General features: G+C 47.1%; 1 protein-coding gene across 4 annotated transcripts in view; it reads right to left on the reverse strand.

The window, feature by feature from the left end:
• Positions 1-742: 742 nt before the first annotated feature.
• The window catches only part of PHAF1 (phagosome assembly factor 1), an 81556-nt gene continuing 61992 nt past the window's right edge, over positions 743-20306 (reverse strand). For all 4 annotated transcript variants that reach the window (XM_044270959.1, XM_044270956.1, XM_044270957.1 and 1 more), the window contains exons 16-17: positions 12171-12243; positions 743-5200 (exon numbers count right to left, since the gene is read on the reverse strand). In XM_044270959.1, the coding sequence (XP_044126894.1) occupies positions 5111-5200; positions 12171-12243 (163 nt within the window). In that variant the 3' untranslated portion in view covers positions 743-5110. The remainder of the gene's footprint in view (positions 5201-12170; positions 12244-20306) is intronic.

Raw genomic sequence — 20306 nt, forward strand, 5'->3', positions numbered from 1 at the left:
AAGTATTCAGGCATATTATACTGAAGCCTTTTAAGATGAATCTTAAACGCAAAGGAGATATTGATTCTAAAAGCCTAAATACACATTTGGTCAGCTGAACAGTCAATATCTAATGTGTATGGGCAGCTCCCGTTCTTCCTCCTAACAGATCATGTTAAATTACAACCAATCTTTAAGGTGGGCTGAGGTGACTGGCAGCAGCTCTGTCCTCTATCCCATACAAATATGCATGCATGTGTATGGGGTAGTGGAGAGAGATAGCTGTTTAAGGTGTGCGTGCACAATAAAGGGCAAACTGCAGACAGGATCATAAAATAATAAAACAACTTAAACTCCCCTTCTGGAGCCTCCTCCGATCCAGCACCGCTGCTCCATCCTCTCAGCCAGGCTGTAGCTGTGACAACTTGTTCTGGCTGCAGCAGTGACGTCCCATATACCGCTGCAGCCAAAACAATGTCTGCAGCCTGGCCAAGAGGAGCACCTCTGCTGGATCGGAGGAGGCTATTGAAGGTGAGTACTACCTGTAGTTTGCCCATAAAACCTTTCAATTTGAACAAACCTTTTAATGTGCAAAAACACACTGGAAATGTCTGCCGTTAATATGAAGTACTGTAGTAAGGCTGTGTTCACAATACTGTAGCCAAATTGATGGATCAAAAAGGATCATGACAGATCTGTCATGGCTTCTGTTCTTATAGGAAAGTGAAAGTGAATTGAATACTTAAGGTTTTTAATTGGTATCCAGTGCTAGCAAAGAATAAAACATGAACCTGGCAATTTTTGGTGGCATCTGCAATCTATTGTCACACCATAAACATTGCATTGTCTTCAGAACCCATAAGATGCATCTGGATCTGCCAACACATATTTCATGTTTACAATAGTTTCCAGGAGTTTTATTGATGGCCTGTCCTTAGAATTAGTCATCAGTGGTGATCAGCAGGAAAGGGGTCACCATCGTTCACTGGACCACTGCAGCTTCTTCATTCTGATTGCTGGAGGTCTCAGGGGTTGAAACCCCACCGATCATACACATCTTAAGTATAGGTCATCAACTGAAACCTCCAGGGAACCCATTTGAGGGAATAAGGCCCCATGCACATCAGTGTATTTTTGGTCCGTATCTGAGGGCTCCTGCACACAATCGTATCCGTTTTTGTGGTCCACAAATTGCAGATCCGCAAAACACGGATACTAGTCAAGAGCATGCTTCCATTTTTTATTTTCTCCTACAAAAATGTTCTATCCTTGTTCGCAAAACAGACAAGGACATGTTCTATTTTTTGCAGGGCCACGGAACGGACTTACGGATGCGGACAGCACATGGGTGTGCTCTATGCATCTTTTGAAGCCCCATTTAGATGAATGGGTCCACATTTGATCCGCAAAAAATGTGGCCCAAAACTATGGCCGTATGCATGAGCCCTGTTCCGCGTTTATTTGCGGATCAGTTGAGGACCCATGCATTTCAATACAGCCGCAAAAAATGTGGACAGCACACCATGTGCTGCCCACATCCGTACCGCATACCCGCATAAAGGTGTCCTATTCTTGTCTGCTTTGCGGACAAGAATAGACATTTTTAACATAGGGTGGAAGGGGAAAATGCAGGAAGCACATGGTCGCTATCTGTGTCTTGTGTATCTGCAATTTACAGACTGCAAAATGGATACAGTCGTGTACATGAAGCCTTAAGGTAACCACCTAAACATACTGTATGCAAAAAATGTGGGTACTTGGAGGATGTTAGGAGGTCTAAGAGTGGCAGAACCTGAACCAGAATCTTTATAAGACAAATTATGCCAGAGGATGCAATACTGGTTATCTAACCATCACCCACCAACATACTCTATTGCAAGGGACAAATACCCTTTGTCAGCCACTGGAACAAGTGATGCCCCTTTCAGATCACATTGATAACTTCTGCAGAGCTTGTACATCAGGAACAACTCCTCACATACATGCTACGCATTCCCATTGGGTTTCTTTTAAACCGATAGGCCAAAAAAGTGTCCTTTTGCCCACTGGGGGCCAGTATACAGAAACAAGATATACGGTACAGTGTAATAGACTATGCTATTCCACACAATATGCAATAAAAAAAATGGATACCATGCAGTACATGTTTTCTTTTTGCCCATGGGCATCGTACAAATAAGTCACAGGTATACGACTGGAACGTTTGCCAGAGTATAAGTACGAAGAAAGCAAATATCGAGATGTGAACAGAGCCTGAAATAAAAATCAGTGCACACTGGATACTTGGATATGGGGTGTCTGGATGAAGGAAGACTATATTGAACTGCTCCATCGTCAATGTCCCGGGGTTCTCTCCTCTCTTTCATTCTGGCTCTTATGCTGAAAATTGATTTAATCTACGCACAAATTAGTCTTACAAAAAGTTCATATATACAAAAATCTGTACACTATTTTTTTTGTGGAAAACACAAAATTTTGTCCATATATCACAAATTGTTACAGCAAAATATTACAAATAGGATACACAGCTATACATAACCTCACCCCGCCTTCCCCTAGGGTAATTTTGGGGCAAGCTCATAATTCGTAGTTTACATGCCCCAGCATCTTGCACTCTGGGGTCAAACGGCCTGTAACATGCTGGGAGCAACTGTGGACAACCACATGACGCTGAAGAATTTACAGTGAACAAGAAAGGAGTAATAGAAATAAAACGCTCCAAAGACCATTAAAAGCCTTCCCTACCTGATCCTTTTTTATGCATCTTACCTGTCTAAATCTATTGCCATGTCATATTAAACCTGGGTCAATACATAACAGGTATTAAAACATCATAGCGAATTCTCAGGCAAAACATCGGACGCACATGCTGAGCGAGTCTTTGGCTATTGTCTAGAAGAAAGGCTAAAATATTACAACAAAATTGCATTCTGAGATGTCTGGTCTCGGCCTCAAACGCTGTACCAATGTATGTAAGATGCTTCCCACGCATTTTATTACAACCGTCACGGAGCAGGAACAGCAAAATGTCTTAATTTAGCTTTACCCATAAAAAATGAGGCTTCCCTTAAAAAAAACCTAAAAGTAACATCACATCAATTGAGTCGTCATAATCATAAGACAAAAGTTACATAAAAAGAGATATAAAAATCAACAACTAAAAAGGATGTAAAAGCAAAATCAAGAGCGGAGATGAATTGGATTTTGGAAAAGAGAATTCGTTTGTCAAGTAGTTATTAGTGATGGAAAGTGGGAAGGAGAGGGTTAATTCCCACTGTATAAATAAATCACTTTGCTCAATGTCTGAACATCCATATAGATCCGTCAGATGCTGTTCAGTGAACACACTGATGGATCGAGTAAAGTGTATGTAGTGCAAATGGAAAAACAAGCGCTAAAAATAAAAACTGGCGATGAGCACATTGTATTGGGGGCTTCTCCTCACTGATGAGGCAGGCCACAAACACTGGCAAATGGCAGGGCTTGTGAGGGTCACACACTGCTCAAATGATGAATACAAACACAAAACACCCTTTTAAAGGGCACTCAGAACCTTGTAACAGCAGAGGGAGCCACTAAAAGGAAGCAAGGACGTTATCGCTCGTTCCAACTCACGCAGCCCACAGAGATCACTCCCTCCACTGAACTTAGGCAATGGAGTCACTTTAAAGTGCAGAATACATAGGTACCAATACCCGGTGTAGGAATGCCAATTCCCTGAAATATAGGCAATGCTGTTTGGCAGTAAATACAGAGAGAGGCTCCTGACTTCAGTCCTTAAAGAGGTCCGGTCCTCACTCCTGATCTGTAATTCCTCCGACAAATGTATGAGTGGACAGCAGAGTGATACCACGCAGCATGTGAATGGGGTGTTCCTAGACAGTGTAATTCTGTAAGCACTGACTGGACACAACTCCAACTGGTAACAGCCAGTTATAAATGTATTCATCGATTTCTAGGAGGAACAACAGAAGAGCACAATATAGAGCTTTAAGAAAAGAGGCTTTAGAATATGGGGAATGTCAGGAGAGATGACAGGTCCTTATTGTTAGGCCTCACGCACGTGACTGTAGTTTTGGTCGGCGTCTGAGCCGCATTCTATGGGTCTACAAAAAATGTGGAGAGCACACAGATGTTACCCGTGTGCTGACCGCATTCATGTGGCCGTTTCGCAGAACATGTCCTATTCTTGTCTATTTTGTGGACAAGAACAGCCAATTCTAGAAGAAAACTGCAGCATGCACGCGGCCAGTATGCATATTTTGCACATCTGCAGATCCGCAGACCACAAAATGGACACGGCCGTGTGTACGAAGCCTTATCCTGTAGAATTACTTTCATAGACCAAATTAAAGTGAAAGTACCTCATCTTAGTTTATTTCCAAACTTATCTACAAGACGTACAGTATTGGGCACCCCTGTATGTGGGATTAGGACTTTTTAATTGCTAAGATTTTAGATAAAACCATGTTAATGTTCTATATAACTAAATGAATACTTCCCTTTTAGACTTGCTTAAGATTAGCAGTTACTCAGGAGCAGATTACATGATCCGAAAAAACAAATCTCAATGCATCAGTGCAAATGATCTCTTGCCATATTGGGGGGGGGGGAAGCCTACGTCTTTTCTGTACAGACACTAATTCTGATGGTAGTTTGTGTGTATGACCATTTTAAAGTCACATGATGTGGTACCTGAATATGTGGCTGTATATATAAACCTATGCATATATACAAACACGCCAATGACATATCAGACTGTCCTGAACCACAGAGATATTCATGTATTTGCCCATGAATAGAGTATATACAGATGTGACTACCACGTGAATTCAATAACACTAACACAAAGGCTTCATACGCCCGGTTCCTGCGCGTGGCTCGAGCGTGTTTGTGCTTTTACACGCAGCAGAGGCCCTGACATTCTTCAGAAATGGTTACAGGGATGCGGAGGGTGTGCTGGCTGCAAGAAGGATGCCCGGCAGGAACTGGAAACGACGACCGCAAACACCCACAATCCTTGCAACTCTTTGCTGCGTTGCCAACAGCGCATACTGCTGTGTTTACTGTGGGTATCTGTCAGCAAGTGAAGGCACGCTGGGCTGTACAACCTCACCCGCTGTTCTCATGCTTATTGGCTCAGCTCTGACGATTTCTGATGCACGGTGGATCTTGGGGCTCCGTAAAGGGTAACTGATGCTATATGGTTGTTTTGCATGACCTAAAATACATAAACACAAGAAAAGCATGAGCGCGGCGGAGTCTTTTTTCAACCTACGTAACTAGGTGATTACTAAGTGCAAAAATATGAAACCAATTATACACCAGGGGCACACTATTCAACAATTTACTTTCTCAATAAAAAGGCATCTACTGATTTTAGCAAATAAAGGATTTATTTCAAATGTACACAAAATTAGACAAAACACGAATATACTAAAAGGGTGTCTTTCACCAGGACAGTGCCTGATAAATTATAGTATCTGTAAGATCTCTTACTAAAGCTACAGTAAAATAAAATTCCAGTGTAAGGGTCATAGGCGTCCTCATAAGAGTCCTCTGCTATATAAAAAACGAGATTTTTGTATAACTTACCAGTAAAATCTCTTTCTCGCTCTTCCTTGGGGGACACAGGAAACCTTGGGTATAGCTCAACTCCCTAGGAGGCGTGACACTAAGTGAAAACTGTTAATCCCCTCCTCCAGCAGCTATACCCTCAGCCTGGAGTGAGAAACTACCAGTTGCGTATCCAAGTAGTGAAAGAAAGGCAATGACCAACCATGCAAAACCAAACAAGTCAACTACCCGACAGGGGCAACTAAACCGTAAAGGTAAACCAGAACAATGGGTGGGTGCTGTGTCCCCCAAGGAAGAGCGAGAAAGATTTTACTGGTAAGTTATACAAAAATCTTATTTTCTCGCCCAATTCCTTGGGGGACACAGGAAACCTTGGGACGTTCAAGAGCAGTCCAAGAAGGGAGGGACTACAGCCCAAGGGGAAACCACCGGAGGTATCAAGAAACCGCCGCCTGCAAAACTGGGCGGCCCAAAGCAGCATCCGCTGATGCATAGGTGTTCGCCCTGTAGAACTTGGTGAAGGTGTGCAAGGAAGACCAGGCGGCCGCCTTACACAGTTGTTCAGCTGAAGCCCGATGCCTCTGAGCCCAAGAGGCACCCACCGCTCTGGTAGAATAAGCAGTAACACCAAAGGTGGTGTCTCCTTGTCCTTGGCGCGATAAGCCTCGGCAATAGCCATCTTGATGAAGCCGGCAATAGACACCCTGGATGCCGCCAACCCCTTGCGCGGACCTTCCGGAACCACAAAGAGAGTCCGTGCGCCGAAAGGGTCCGGTGACTTCCAGGTAAATCTTCAGGGCCCTAACAACATCCAGGCGGTGAAGCTCCCGTTCTCGAGGATGAGAAGGAGACGGACAAAAGGGAGGGGAGGATGATGTCTTCATTGAGGTGAAAGGCGGAGACCACCTTTGGAAGGAAGGAACCGGACGGAGAACCACCTTATCCTGGTGGAAGACCAAAAGGGGCTCCGTGCAATTCAGACACCCGTCGAAGGGACGTGATGGCCACAAGGAAAATGACCTTGCAGGACAAAAGGCGAAGAGAAACTCTCCACAAGGGCTCGAAGGGGGAAGATTGGAGTGCTGCGAGTACAACATTAAGGTCCCAGGGTGGAATGGGAGAGCGATACGGGGGAACCGAGTGAGCGACTCCCTGGATAAAGGTTTTGACAGGTCCGAGAGGGGCCAGAGGGCGCTGGAAGAGGATGGGAAGCGCAGAGACCTGACCCTTTAACGAGCTGAGACACAGACCCAGGTCCAGACCAGACTGCAAGAAGGACAAGACCGTGGGAAGGGAAAAACGAAGGGGATGAACATCCAGATTTTTGCAAAAACCCAGGTAAGACCGCCAGGTCCGGTAGTAAATTCTGGACGAGACCGACTTTCGTGCGCGGATCATGGTACGAACCACATCTTCTGAAAAACCCTGTTGCGTTAAAACTGCGGTCTCAATAGCCATGCCGTTAAATGTAGCGACCCTAAATGCTGGTGGAAGATCGGCCCTTGAGAGAGGAGGTCTTCTCTTAGAGGCAGCGGCCAAGGCGCGTCTCCCAGGAGCAGCATTAGGTCGGCGTACCAAGGCCGGCGAGGCCAATCCGGGGCTATCAGAACTGTAGGCATGCCCTCTGACGCGATTTTCCGGAGAACCCGTGGCAGAAGAGGGAGGGGCGGAAACACATACAGGAGGAAAAATCCGTCCACGGAAGAACGAGAGCGTCGACGCCGTACGCCCTTGGGTCCTTGGACCTGGACAGGAAGGTGGGGAGCTTGTGGTTGAACCTGGAGGCCATGAGATCCACATCCGGACGACACCAACGGAGGCAAATGGACTCGAACACGTCGGGATGCAGAGACCACTCGCCCGGGTCGATCGTCGTCCGGCTGAGGAAGTCCACCGCCCAGTTGTCCACCCCTGGAATGTAAATGGCCGACAGGGCCGGAACATGAGTTTCCGCCCAGTGGAGGATGTGAGACACCTCCCGCATAGCCGCTGCACTGTGAGTTCCCCCCTGATGATTTATATACGCCACAGCCGTGGCGTTGTCCGACTGGACACGAACGGGATTGGCCCCGAAGCAGTGGGGTCCAATGCCGGAGCAATAAGAGAATCGCCCTCAGTTCCAGAATGTTTATCGGCAGTTTGGACTCCAACGGAGACCAAGTGCCCTGGACGGACCGCGGAGGAAACACTCCCCCCCCCCCCCCCCAACTCTGGAGGGGAGTCCGTAACCACCAAAAAAAAGAGGGAGGTCCGAGCATGGGGAGGAAGGAGGAAGGGCCGGTCTAGACTCTCCGGAGACTTGTCCCAGGCAGACAGAATTGCCGTCTGGAAGATGCGGGAGTGAAATTGCGCAAAATGAAATCACTTCGAAAAAGGACACCATCTGTCCCAATACCTGCATGCTGGACCGGAAGGACGGACGGCGGTGTAGCAGTAGGGTCCGAACCGAACGGAGCAGACGCTTTTCCGGTGGGAGCCGAACCTCCGCCACTTCTGTATCCAGTAGCATTCCCAGAAAGACGAGTTGCCTGGAGGGGGTAACCGAGGACTTGGGAAGGTTGATTATCCAACCGAACCGCTCCAAGGTTTGCAGTGTGAGGTTCACACTGGCGGACGCCTGAGAAAGGGAGGGCGCCTTGATGAGCAGATCGTCCAAGTAGGGAAGTAGAAAGACGCCCCTGGAGCAGAGCAAGGCCAGGACAGGGGCAAGGATCTTGGTGAACACCCGAGGAGCCGTCACCAGGCCGAAGGGGAGGGCGACAAATTAATAATGGTCGTTCCCCACCGCAAAGCAAAGGAAATGCTGGTGACACCGAGCGATCGGGACGTGGAGGTAAGCATCCTGGATGTCGATGGACGACAGAAACTCCCCTTTATCCAGAGAGGTCACCACAGATCTGAGGGACTCCATCCAGAAACGCAGAAGATGGAGGAAACGGTTTAACCGCTTGATGTCCAAAATTGGTCTTACCGAACCTTCCTTTTTGGGGACCACAAAAAGGTTCGAGTAGAAACCCCTGAATCGGTCCTTTAGAGGAACAGGAGTGATCACTCCTTTTTCCAGAAGGGTGCGAATGGCTTTGGAGAAGCTGCACACTGGAGCGAACCGGAGGGAGTGACGCAAATTCGATTTTGTATCCGGAAGATACAACTTCGAGAGCCCAGGCATCGGAGACGTGCGCCTGCCAGATGTCCCTGAACAGCAGGAGTCGTCCCCCCACCCGGGTGGGGGCGCACCTTCAGGTGGGGGTCTGCTTGGCCGAGGAAGGGCGAGCAGGCTGGGACTTACGCCAGGAGGGTTGAGTCCAAAAAAAGGGCTTTTTACCTCTATCCTGGGAAGAATTAGATGACGGACCGGACGTGGATCGAGAACCGGAGACCCTGCGGGAGGACCTAAAGCGAGAGAAACCAGGACGGCCACGAGTGGTGCTCTTGGTCCTAGGCTGGGGAAGATGGGTGCTCTTCCCCTCCGTGGCTTCAGAAGTGATCTCGTCCGGGCGGGTGCCGAATAAGCGGGAGCCCGTGAAGGTAAGACCAGCAAGTGACCGTTTAGAAGCGGCATCCGCCGCCCAAACATTTAGCCAAAGTTCTCTCCTAGCTGAAACGGCCAGAGCAGAGGAACGGGCCACGAGAGCACCTGCATCGAGGGAGGACTCATAAAATGAATTTTCCTGCCTGAACAATGAGCTGGGCTAAGGCACGGAGGTCCTGAATGGAGACGTCCCAATCAAGCTCCTGATCCAGCTGGGAAGCCCATTCCAAGACCGCTTTTCCGACTCAGGCAGAAGCAAAGACCGGTCTTAGGGCTGAGCCGGAGGCGGTAAAAATGGCCTTTGTAAGTGATTCCATGCGTCGGTCCTCAGCAGACTGGAGAGAAGAGCCGTCCGCCACAGGAATGGCCGTGAATGGCGGCGCAGAAATGAAAAAAAAAAAAAAGGTCGCCGCAGAGAGGACCGGCCGTACCGGCACAACAGCAACGCCGCGATCTCAGTGCGGCCGTCGCACTGCCGGCTGGCAGATAAGGGGTGCTGGCGTCCGTGCAGAGGCAGGCTAACCTGCCGGCGCTATTTAGTACCGCTGCTGCAGTCCCTGCTGCGGCGATTACAAGCGACATATTTCCCCTATGTCGGGCTCCCTTGTGCGGCTCCGGGGAGCTCAGTATTAACCCTTCAGTGGCCGGAGCTCCCCTGTAGAGGAGCCTGGAGAACGACCGGCTGAGCGCAGAAGGAATTAACTTCTCCCCGTTCGATTCCGACAACCTCCCTGTGTATTGCCCCACTTCAGAGAGTGGGGGCTCCTTGTAGCCCCAAAACATCTGCATCCATCGCAGTGCAGGAGGAAAGGGGAGGGGGGGGTAGAGCAGGGCTGGAACAGCCACTCTCACCATCCTGACGTCTTCACCCTCTGTCTGTTCCAGCAGGGTTGCCCCTTCAGCCACTGGCACCGCAGTGGCAGGAAGCTGGGGAGAGGGGCTTGGAGTGCGGGCGACCCTTACGCTGGCGGGATGCAGGGGAGCTGGGCTGCCCTGGTCCTCCTTATCTTCTGTGGGGGAGGCAGCAGCAGTGCGGATGACCGGCACTGGTGCAGTTCGACCCCGGGAGAAACAGAGAGGTCCGGGCGTCTCTGTTGTCCCTGTGAAAAAGCAGAAAATTTAAAATTAAAAAAGAATTTCAAAATGAAGGAGAAAAGCATCCCTGCAGAGCAGGGAGTGTCTTGCCTCCTTGGACACTAAGCAAAAACTGGTAGTCTCTCTCTCCAGGCTGAGGGTATAGCTGTGGAGGAGGGGCTTAACAGTCTTCACTTAGTGTCACGCCTCCTAGAGAGTTGAGCTATACCCAAGGTTTCCTGTGTCCCCCAAGGAATTGGGCGAAAAATAATATTACTGTACTTCTCTCAGTCTTCTTGACCAGTGTAAAGTACTGTAAAGGCTCATTTATCAGCAAATCTCCCAAAGGATGGCTATACACATTAAAGGGCATTTGTCAGCAGTTTTGTACGTATGAAACTGGCTGACCTGTTACATGTGCGCTTGACAGCTCAAGGCATCTGGGTTGGTCCCATGTTCATACGTGCCCGCATTGTGAGAATAATGATGTTGTAAAATATGCAAATGAGGTTCTAGGAGCAACTGGTGCATTACTGTTACACCACGAGACTCAGATCTCTCTGCAACTTCTGCACCCTCTCCACTTTGATTGACAGGACCAGGCATGATTACGTTTACACTGCCCTGACCCTTTCAGAGTGCAGAGGGCGTGGAAGTTGCAGGGAGAGCAGAGCCTCTAGGTGTAAGAGAAACACCCCTATTGCTCCTAGCGGCTCATTTGCATATATGTAAAAAAAAAAATACATATGAATATTGTACATATGAATATGGGACCAACTAAGATGCCTTCAGCTGCCAAGTGCACATGCAACAGGTCAGCCTGTGTCATAGGTACAGATGACAGATGCCCTTTTAATAGCTGAAGGCTAAATACTCATTTGACCAACAGCTATCCCCCCTGCCGCCCAGATACACTTCCACGCTCAGCCAAAATTGCAAGTGTTCTCAATGAGGAGAGGGGTCTGGCAGTGGCTTTTCTTCTGTGAGAACAAAAATAAATTAAATATATTAAAGGGTTTATCTACATTTTTTATTATTGGCTATCCTTCATGTGATTAAGCACTTTAACAGTGATAATGTTACAAATATTCCTACCAGGCCAGCGCTGCACTCCCTGGTGTAATTACTTTGCAGGCACTTCCTGGATTCTAGTACAGTTACAACTCGCAATGTACGTGGGTTGTGCCTGCGAAGTCAGGCAGCCTCAGGCGCTGTGAGCGGTCAGTGCTGCCTTACTGCGCAGGCGCAATCCGCATATATCGCAGGTTGTCAGTGGGCTGGGATCACATGCTGAAGGTACGTCACGTGACCCAGGAAGTGCCCACAAAGTAATTACACTAGGGAGTGCAGCACTGGTCCGATAGAAATATTTTCACAATTGTCACTGTTAAAGTGCTTAATCACATGAGTGGGGACGGGTTCATTAAAAAAAAAAAAAACTTTAATGCTGTACCGTTTCCACTTTGCAATAAAAACGTAACAAAACAGCAATATGGCCAGAAAAAAGATCTCTGAAGCTTTCTACAGCATTGTATGGATTTTAAAAGGGAATCTGAAAGCTCCGAAACACCCTCCAAAATACAGTAAGTGGTGGATAGTGTAAGCGATGCAGAGTCCAATTATGTAATTATTATCTTAATACTCCGTTGCATTCTGACGCTGTACTCGCACAAACCAGCAGTAAAATGCATTGAGAGGACTCCTTGTTGAGTCCTCTCCATTATGTGCATGAGCTCAGGAGTCCTTTGCACTTTATGCAAAAATATTTATGAAAAAAATGCACTTTACTGCTGGTTTGTCAGAGCGCAGTGTCAGAATGCAAGCATCAAGATAGCCGGATTTGACATCACTTACTCTAGTTTGGAGGGTGCTTAAGAGCTGACAGATTCCCTTTAACACTGTTGGGAAATGGGAAATACCGTATCGCTGGAAAACAGAATGTGGCATCATATGGATACAGCACTTGCTTTGAGGACTGGAAACGTTAATATAAATACAATTTCTTTACCTCAAAAATCATCCTCTGTAGACCAAAACAAAAAGTTGATCCAAAGGGGTTTGTGTTATTTGGCGAGGAAGATCTGAAAAAAAAAGAAGCAGAGATCATGTATGAGAACATTTTTAAGATTTTTCTTTTGAAGACAGGATAACTATAGTTTGTGTAAAGAATAGAAATCCTATTTTTGTGAATACATCTTAATAGCAAAAAATAGCTAAATTCTACACTTTACTTAATCCACATTCACTAAACCTTACTGTAACATGCAGGACCCGCGATAGATACAATATGTGAATCCATATGCGTTGATAACTGCTGTAGGCAAATCTATGTAACGTGAATGTAGTGTATAACCTAGAGAATCACAAGACCCTAAACCCTTCGTGACCAGCCTGTTAGGGGTCTTACTGACCAAGCGTTTCTCTTCCTTTTTTCATCGTCGCCTTCCAAGAGCTATAACTTTTTATTTTTCCGTCTATATAGCTATATGAGGGCTTGTTTTTTGAGGGACAAGTTGTAGTTTTTAATGGCGCCATTTTGGGGTACACATAACTTTCTGATTAATGTTTATTAACTCTTTCTGGGAGGGAGATGGAAAAAACAGCAATACTGCCACTGAGTTTTTACGTTATAAATTTTACAGCGTTCATTTTTCGGTATAAATAACAATGTTTTTATTCTCTGATATTTATGTAGTCTGAGTCGTTACGGACGCAGCGATACCAAACATATGGGGGACTATAACAGACAATAATCTGATTGCTTTTAAAATACAATGCACGGGGGAGGGGCGCATGCGCGCGGCTCGAAGGGAGGACATGCTTCAGTGAGCTCCACTCCGCACGCCGAACTAATCCCGACATTAGCACCCTTCACTCATGCTGGGGACCCAGATGATGACCCGCACCAAGGGCAAGACCAAAACTGTGGGTACACCAGCTCATTCACAGACATTACCGGAGATATTCCGACTCACCAGTCACTCCATCGCAGGGTTTTACCGCCAAATCCAAGACTTAGGGAATAGAGTGTCTGACCTGGAGACACGGACGGAGGATATATCAGACGCCATTGGCGCAGATAGGGAAGACATTAACTCTCATGCACCCAGCTAGCTGCGCTTGAATTGAAAATAGCAGATCTAGAAAATAGGTCACGAAGAGGGAATTTAAGGGTCAGAGGCCTCCCTGAAACTTTTTCAGATCTACCAACTACCATGTGCACATTGTTTGAGGCCTTGTTTCCCCAGGATGAATCGAGCCAGCTGCGAATGGATAGAGTCCATAGGGCTCTGGGAAAGCCCCGCTACTAAGATATACCGAGAGACACAGTTCTCAAACTCCATAGAGATCAAATCCTAACGGCGGCCCGGAATCTACCCAATTTACCTGGGCTCCCTACCTCTGTGCACTTATACGCTGACTTAGTGCCATCTACGCTCCATAGACATAGAGAAATGAGACCGGTGACACAAGCTTTACAGAAAGCACAGGTGCGCTACAGATGGGGTTCCCTTTTGCCCTCTCTTTTCAATTGAACTCTCGCACCCACACGGTTCGCTCACCGTCGGAGGGCTATGAAGTATTACAGCAAGCTGCATTATTGTTGGAACAAACGACTACTCCAGCAGCCCCGCCAAGACCACAGCGCCCAGCCAGAGTCTGGACCAAGGTGCCATCAACCACCTCCTCTTCACCACGAGCACCAACTTCCTAAAGCAAGACTCTTGAGGATCATCAGCCATCCTATTACGCCTGCAGAGATGGAGGACAACCCCTGTCTGAAGAACCTGGCGCAAGTGTACTCTTATTTCTGAGTCTTTCCTGGATCCTCTCTACTCTTTCACATTCCTCGTTACTCCCTTTATTTTTTTCGAAAGGGATTTGGCGTGATGGACTTTCATGATGCCTTCTGTTCTAGGGTTGTTTGGAGTGGAATCGGTGGCTATTTGTGCCCCTGCCCCCTCCTCCCCCATCTAGCCCATGCTCATTTGCTGACCAGATTAGGCACAGCCGTTTATTATGTTGTTTAGTGCCCATAAGCACTATGGTACTGTTTTTCTGTTTAAATGTAACTCTGTGGAATAATTTCTTTGCCGATCTGAATATTCGCTGGGCATTTTTGGTGGGTGGATGCAGAGAGATCCCTGTAGGGGGCAGCGTAGGGCAACCCATTGCATCTAAGCTCCTCCATACTTTATTTTACTATGTGTAAGATTGTAACTCACAATGTGAGGGGATTTAATTCCCCACAGAAGCGTAAGCTAGCTTTTTCTACTTACCTTAAACATTCACCCGACGTCTGCCTGCAGGAGTCGCACTTAACTCCTACTTCCCATCTGAAATACGCTAGATTTTTCTCTTCCACATATCACTCTAAAAGCCGGAGAGTGATCACTATGCTGAAAAACTAATTTCCTTTTTCTAGATCCCAGTCTATTATTGATCCCGAAGGTAGATATGTGCTTTTGGTTGGCACCTACAGGGAGGATACTTTATGTATAGTTAATATTTATGCCCCAACTGACGATCCCATCCCCTTTTTCAATAAGGTGAAACAGATTATTGAACCCCTTACTTACCAGGTTATTCAAATCTGTGCCTGGTCAGGACGTACTACATCCAATCCTAATGCCATCTATGATACATTCCAAGCTTTCTATCAGCAGCTTTACTGTAGTCCACAGATGGGCCCTGGGACCATGGAGAGTGACTTATTAACATCTATCTTGCTCCCTTAGGTTCCCCTGATGCATTAGCGGACCTTGGTGGGGTTGTCACGGTGGAGGATGAGCAAGGCCCCCAGACCGGATGGATGCAACCATTTGTTACAGGGAGCCTCAACCCCCTCGGAATTCCTCTCTGCTAAGATTACTGTAATACCTAAACCAAATAAGGACCCCCTGTTACCTTCCAACTACAGGCCAATTTCCCTTCTCAATTTAGACAACAAAATCTTCACCTCCATATTGGCTCGCCGCCATAATAGGTTGCTGCCTGACCTTATACATAGAGATCAGGTGGGTTTTTATACCTGCTAGGGAGGCCCCAGATAATATTTGAAAAATTCTGAATTTAATTCAAGAAGCTTACAGGACTCACACCCCACTTGCCGTACTAGCTTTAGATATTGAAAAAGCCTTTGATACCGTGGCTTGGGATTATCTTTCCAGGGTTCTGACCGTTATGGGCATCAGGGAACCCTTTCTACGGGCCATTCAATCCTAATACTCCACTCCCAAAGCTCATCTTAAACTCCCTGCATCACATTTTTCACCTATTAAAATCTAAAGAGGTACACGTCAGGGCTTCCCCCTATCACCGGCTCTATTTGCCCTCGCAATGGAACCCCTAGCAATTCACATTAGGTCTCATCCTAACATCGCTGGTCTCTCTGTGGGTAATGTTGAACATAAGCTGAATCTCTTTGCAGATGACCTTCTACTCTCCCTCACTAATCCTGTCATATCATTTCCTCCTTAATGAAGGTGTTGGGTTCCTTCTCTGCGGTTTCGGGGCTCTCTATCAATCATGCCAAATTTGAGCTCCTTCTCTGTAACATGCTGCCTTAGGTCAGGTCCCTCCTCTTACAAAAGTTCCCATTCCAACTTAAACCCCACTATATCTCATATTTAGGAATATAATTGCCTAGAAGGTTACATATGGTATATATAGAACTAAATATCTCCCTCTTTACCGCAAAATTAGAGAGGATCTTGCGACCTGGAGGTCCCTCACAGTTTCCTGGGTTGGAAGGATTCACGTTATTAGATTGGTGGTCCTTCCCAGGCTTCTTTATTTATTTAGAACTCTCCCTGTCCCGGTTCCCAGTACCGACCTAAGGGTTCTGCAGGCAGGCGTCTTGAAATTTATATGGGCAGATAAACGCCCCCGTATATCTAGGCAGATCATGTGTCGATATAAGTCCCAAGGAGGCCTATCGGCCACTGACTAGGCAGCTAGACGAGCACAATTGTTCCTAACCCATTTGGAACCAAAGGCATGTCCGCTGTGGATATCACTGGAGCAATTACTGTTTGCTCCATATACTTGGAGGGCCCTGATCTGGTCTGGCTTCCCCTTACCATCTATTATCCGTACTAGTTTCCTCCTATCTCATTACTATTTCCTCCTCTGGAGGTCTGGTAGGTTTAAATCATTGTTACAATCCAAATATTCCCCGCTAGAATACATTCTGGGAAACCCTGCATTCCCTCCTGGACTTCAGGTAAATGTTTTTGCATGATAAAGCACCAATAAGCTTTGTTCTTTACATAGGTTCCTGATTAGCGGTAAACTTACTTCCCTAGCTGACTTCAAAGAAAAAACATGACCTCCCTGAGAGGGAGGTGTTTAATGCGAACCAGATCTTCTCTTTCCTACACTCCCTACGACCATCTAACAGTATCCTAGACTTTACATCCTTTGAACACTATGTCACTTACTCTCTGTATAAACAGGGTCTGTTGTCTAGGATTTACGGGACACTTAATGCGGCCCCAGAAGGAAAAAAATTACCATATATGAAAGCATGGGAGGAGGACATGGGTGTGGAATATACAATATCTACAGTAGATGGTACCAGCGTTCCCAGACTCTAACCAAGGGATCTTGGCAAACCACACAGGCAGAAACATCGATAAAGGTATTACATAGGGACCTATAAGGTCCCAGCTAGATTACATCGTATATATCCGGAGGTTTCCTCCAGATGCTTCCGTGGTTGTGACGAGGAGGGCACAATGTTCCATAACTGGTGGGCCTGTCCGACACTACGGAGGTTTTGGAGCAGAATTAGCACCCTATTATCCTCAGTGCTGGGATGTTCTTACCCCACGTCCTTACATTTATGCCTTATGGGGGACAAACCCTCAGGCGGTATTGGATAGAATCAATAGGATATTACTATATGAAAGGCTCACAGCCATTCGCACAGACACATTTGATGCCTTTGAAAAGTTCTGGGAGCCCTGGTTGTCATCCTCCTATTCCACTGATTTACGCTATTGTATTACTCTATAGATAACTTTAATACCCGTGATAAATCATCATTCACCTTTGCTGACTCTGACCGGTGATGTTCATGACTATGTAACCCCATTGTTTTTTATGTACTCTGTACTCCAATTGAATATTTTGTGTCTTATTTTGTTCTTTTATTGTCTTGATATATTTATACGTTTTACTGCCTTAAAATTCCAATAAATAATCTTTGAAACTAAAATACAATGCACTAATGCACTATCCTTATAGTGCATTGCATTTTAAAGTCAGTGGATTACTGACATTGACCAGCAGGCTGTGCCAGAGAGGCACAGCCTGCTGGAAACTACTCAAAGCAGGCTTGGGGCCTACATCAGACCCTAGCCATCATTTACAAGCATCATCAACCTTTGATCGCATTTGTGGGGTGCTGATGTTTCTCTTCCTTCATTGGGGGACACAGGCTTGACCATGGGTATAGGCTGTTGCCGCTAGGAGGCGGACACTAAGCACAAAAAGTGTAAGCTCCTCCCCTTCAGCTATACCCTTCCTACAGGGACCAAGCTAAATCAGTTGGTGCAAAAGCAGTAGGAGAAGCCAAACAAACAAAAAAAAATAATCACACTATGTACCAATCCAGAACCACACAGCCCAGAAAAGGCCCATAAACAAAAGAATGGGTGGGAGCTGTGTCCCTCAATGAACGGAAGAGAAACAGATTTTACGGTAAGTACAAAAATCTACTTTTCTTATCCATATCATTGGGGGGCGACACAGGCTTGACCATGGGATGTTACAAAGCAGTGCCAAGGGTGGGTCATAAACAAAGAAACTCTCCAGCCAATCAGAGAACCGCTGTCTGCAAAACTCTACACCCCGGAGAAAAGTCAGAAGACGCAAAGGTGTGCACTCTGTAAAACTTGGAAAAAGTGTGCAAAGACGACTATTTCTTAGTCAAATCTTCCAGAAATGGATAAAGGACGTTTAAGCGTTTTGGCAAAGCAAAACATCTATCAGGAAAATTCCACTCCTTGGAAAGAGAGGAATCAAACTCCTGGTGGTTGGGGAAACACTTGTGCGAGCGACGGGAACTTCTAAAGTAAAAACCCGAGCTGGCAGACGACAGTGCGGGGTCCTCAACCTGCAACGTCTCGATAACTGCTGTAATAAGGTTGTCCACCATAGACGATAGTTTGGACGACTGACCCTCTGGCGAGACAACATATTCATCTGAACCCCCCTCCTTAGAACATGCCTCTTCCACTAATGACAGACCTGCTGTCCAAAATGAGAAAGATAGGGAAAGTTAGACCCTGTAAGAAGGGACAAACAACTCTTACTCAGCCTGTGTCCCTCCAAGCAGCAAGACCAGAAGATCCTTGTCAGCGTGGCGCTAGATGCCTTTAAAAACCGGTTGTGGGCGGAGCACACTCCCTCTGCTCAGCTGCCGGCGGGGAAGAGGGAAGAAAACATGCCCCACCCCCAAAATGACTTCGGCCCTCAGCACCAGCCCACCAGCCTCTGTCAACGCCCCCAACCCCCCTCCCCCCCCCCCCCCAGCACATGTTGCCGGATGCCCGTCCGAACAAGACGCCGGCCGGGGAATAAGAAGCCACGGGAGCATGCCGCAGGCCACACAGAAGCCAGAGCCTCAATTAACAGTGGCTTGGGGACCCCCTGGTCTCCTGGGTGGGAGTGCAGGCAGTTTTTAGGACTGCCTGAAACTCCCGCTAGAAAAAACAAACAAAAAAAACAAAAAACAGCAGACCTGCAACGCAGGGAGGTCTGCCTCCTACAGACACTAAGCTAAAACTGATTTAGCTTGGTCCCTGTAGGAGCTCACACTTTTTGTGCTTAGTGTCTGCCTCCTAGCGGCAACAGCTATACCCATGCTCAAGCCTGTGTCCACCAATGATATGGATGAGAAAACCCAGGGACAGATTCCCTTTAACCACCTCCGGACCGCCTAACGCAGGATTGCGTTCCCGGCGGCGGTTGATTTGTTCCTCCTTGACGCGCCATCTCACGAGACGTGAGATTTCCTGCGAATGTGCGCACACAGGATCGGAAGGTAAACTAGTTCATCTACAGCCTGCCAGCGCTGGCAGGCTGTAGATGCGATTTTTTTAACCCTTGAAAGGTATATCAGACGCTGTTTTGTTAACAGCGTCTGATATACCTGCTACCTGGTCCTCTGGTCGTCCCTTTTGCTTGGATCGACCACCACTACACTACACCACCCACTCCCCTGTCACTTATTAACCCCTGATCACCCCATATAGACTCCCTGATCACCCCCTGTAAGGCTCCATTCAGACGTCCGTATGTGTTTTGCGGATCCACAAAACACATACAGACGTCTGAATGGAGCCTTACAGGGGGGTGATCAATGACAGGGGGTGATCACCCCATATAGACTCCCTGATCACCTCCTGTAAGGCTCCATTCAGACGTCCGTATGTGTTTTGCGGATCCACGGATCTGCAAAACACGGACACAGCGGATCTGCAAAACACGGACACAGCGGATCTGCAAAACACGGACACAGCGGATCTGCAAAACACAGACACAGCGGATCTGCAAAACACAGACACAGCGGATCTGCAAAACACAGACACAGCGGATCTGCAAAACACAGACACAGCGGATCTGCAAAACACAGACACAGCGGATCTGCAAAACACAGACACAGCGGATCTGCAAAACACAGACACAGCGGATCTGCAAAACACAGACACAGCGGATCTGCAAAACACAGACACAGCGGATCTGCAAAACACAGACACAGCGGATCTGCAAAACACAGACACAGCGGATCTGCAAAACACAGACACAGCGGATCTGCAAAACACAGACACAGCGGATCTGCAAAACACAGACACAGCGGATCTGCAAAACACAGACACAGCGGATCTGCAAAACACAGACACAGCGGATCTGCAAAACACAGACACAGCGGATCTGCAAAACACAGACACAGCGGATCTGCAAAACACAGACACCGGCAATGTGCTTTCCGCATTTTGCGGATCCGCACATTGCCAGAACTATATAGAAAATGCCTTTTCTTGTCCGCAATTGCGGACAAGAATAGGACATGTTCTATAGGCTCTACAAAAAAACGCAGTGTTCGCCCGATCAGGCCGGATCTTGTGCGAACACT

Source organism: Bufo gargarizans, chromosome 10, assembly GCF_014858855.1.
Source record: "Bufo gargarizans isolate SCDJY-AF-19 chromosome 10, ASM1485885v1, whole genome shotgun sequence".
Classification (NCBI taxonomy): domain Eukaryota; kingdom Metazoa; phylum Chordata; class Amphibia; order Anura; family Bufonidae; genus Bufo; species Bufo gargarizans.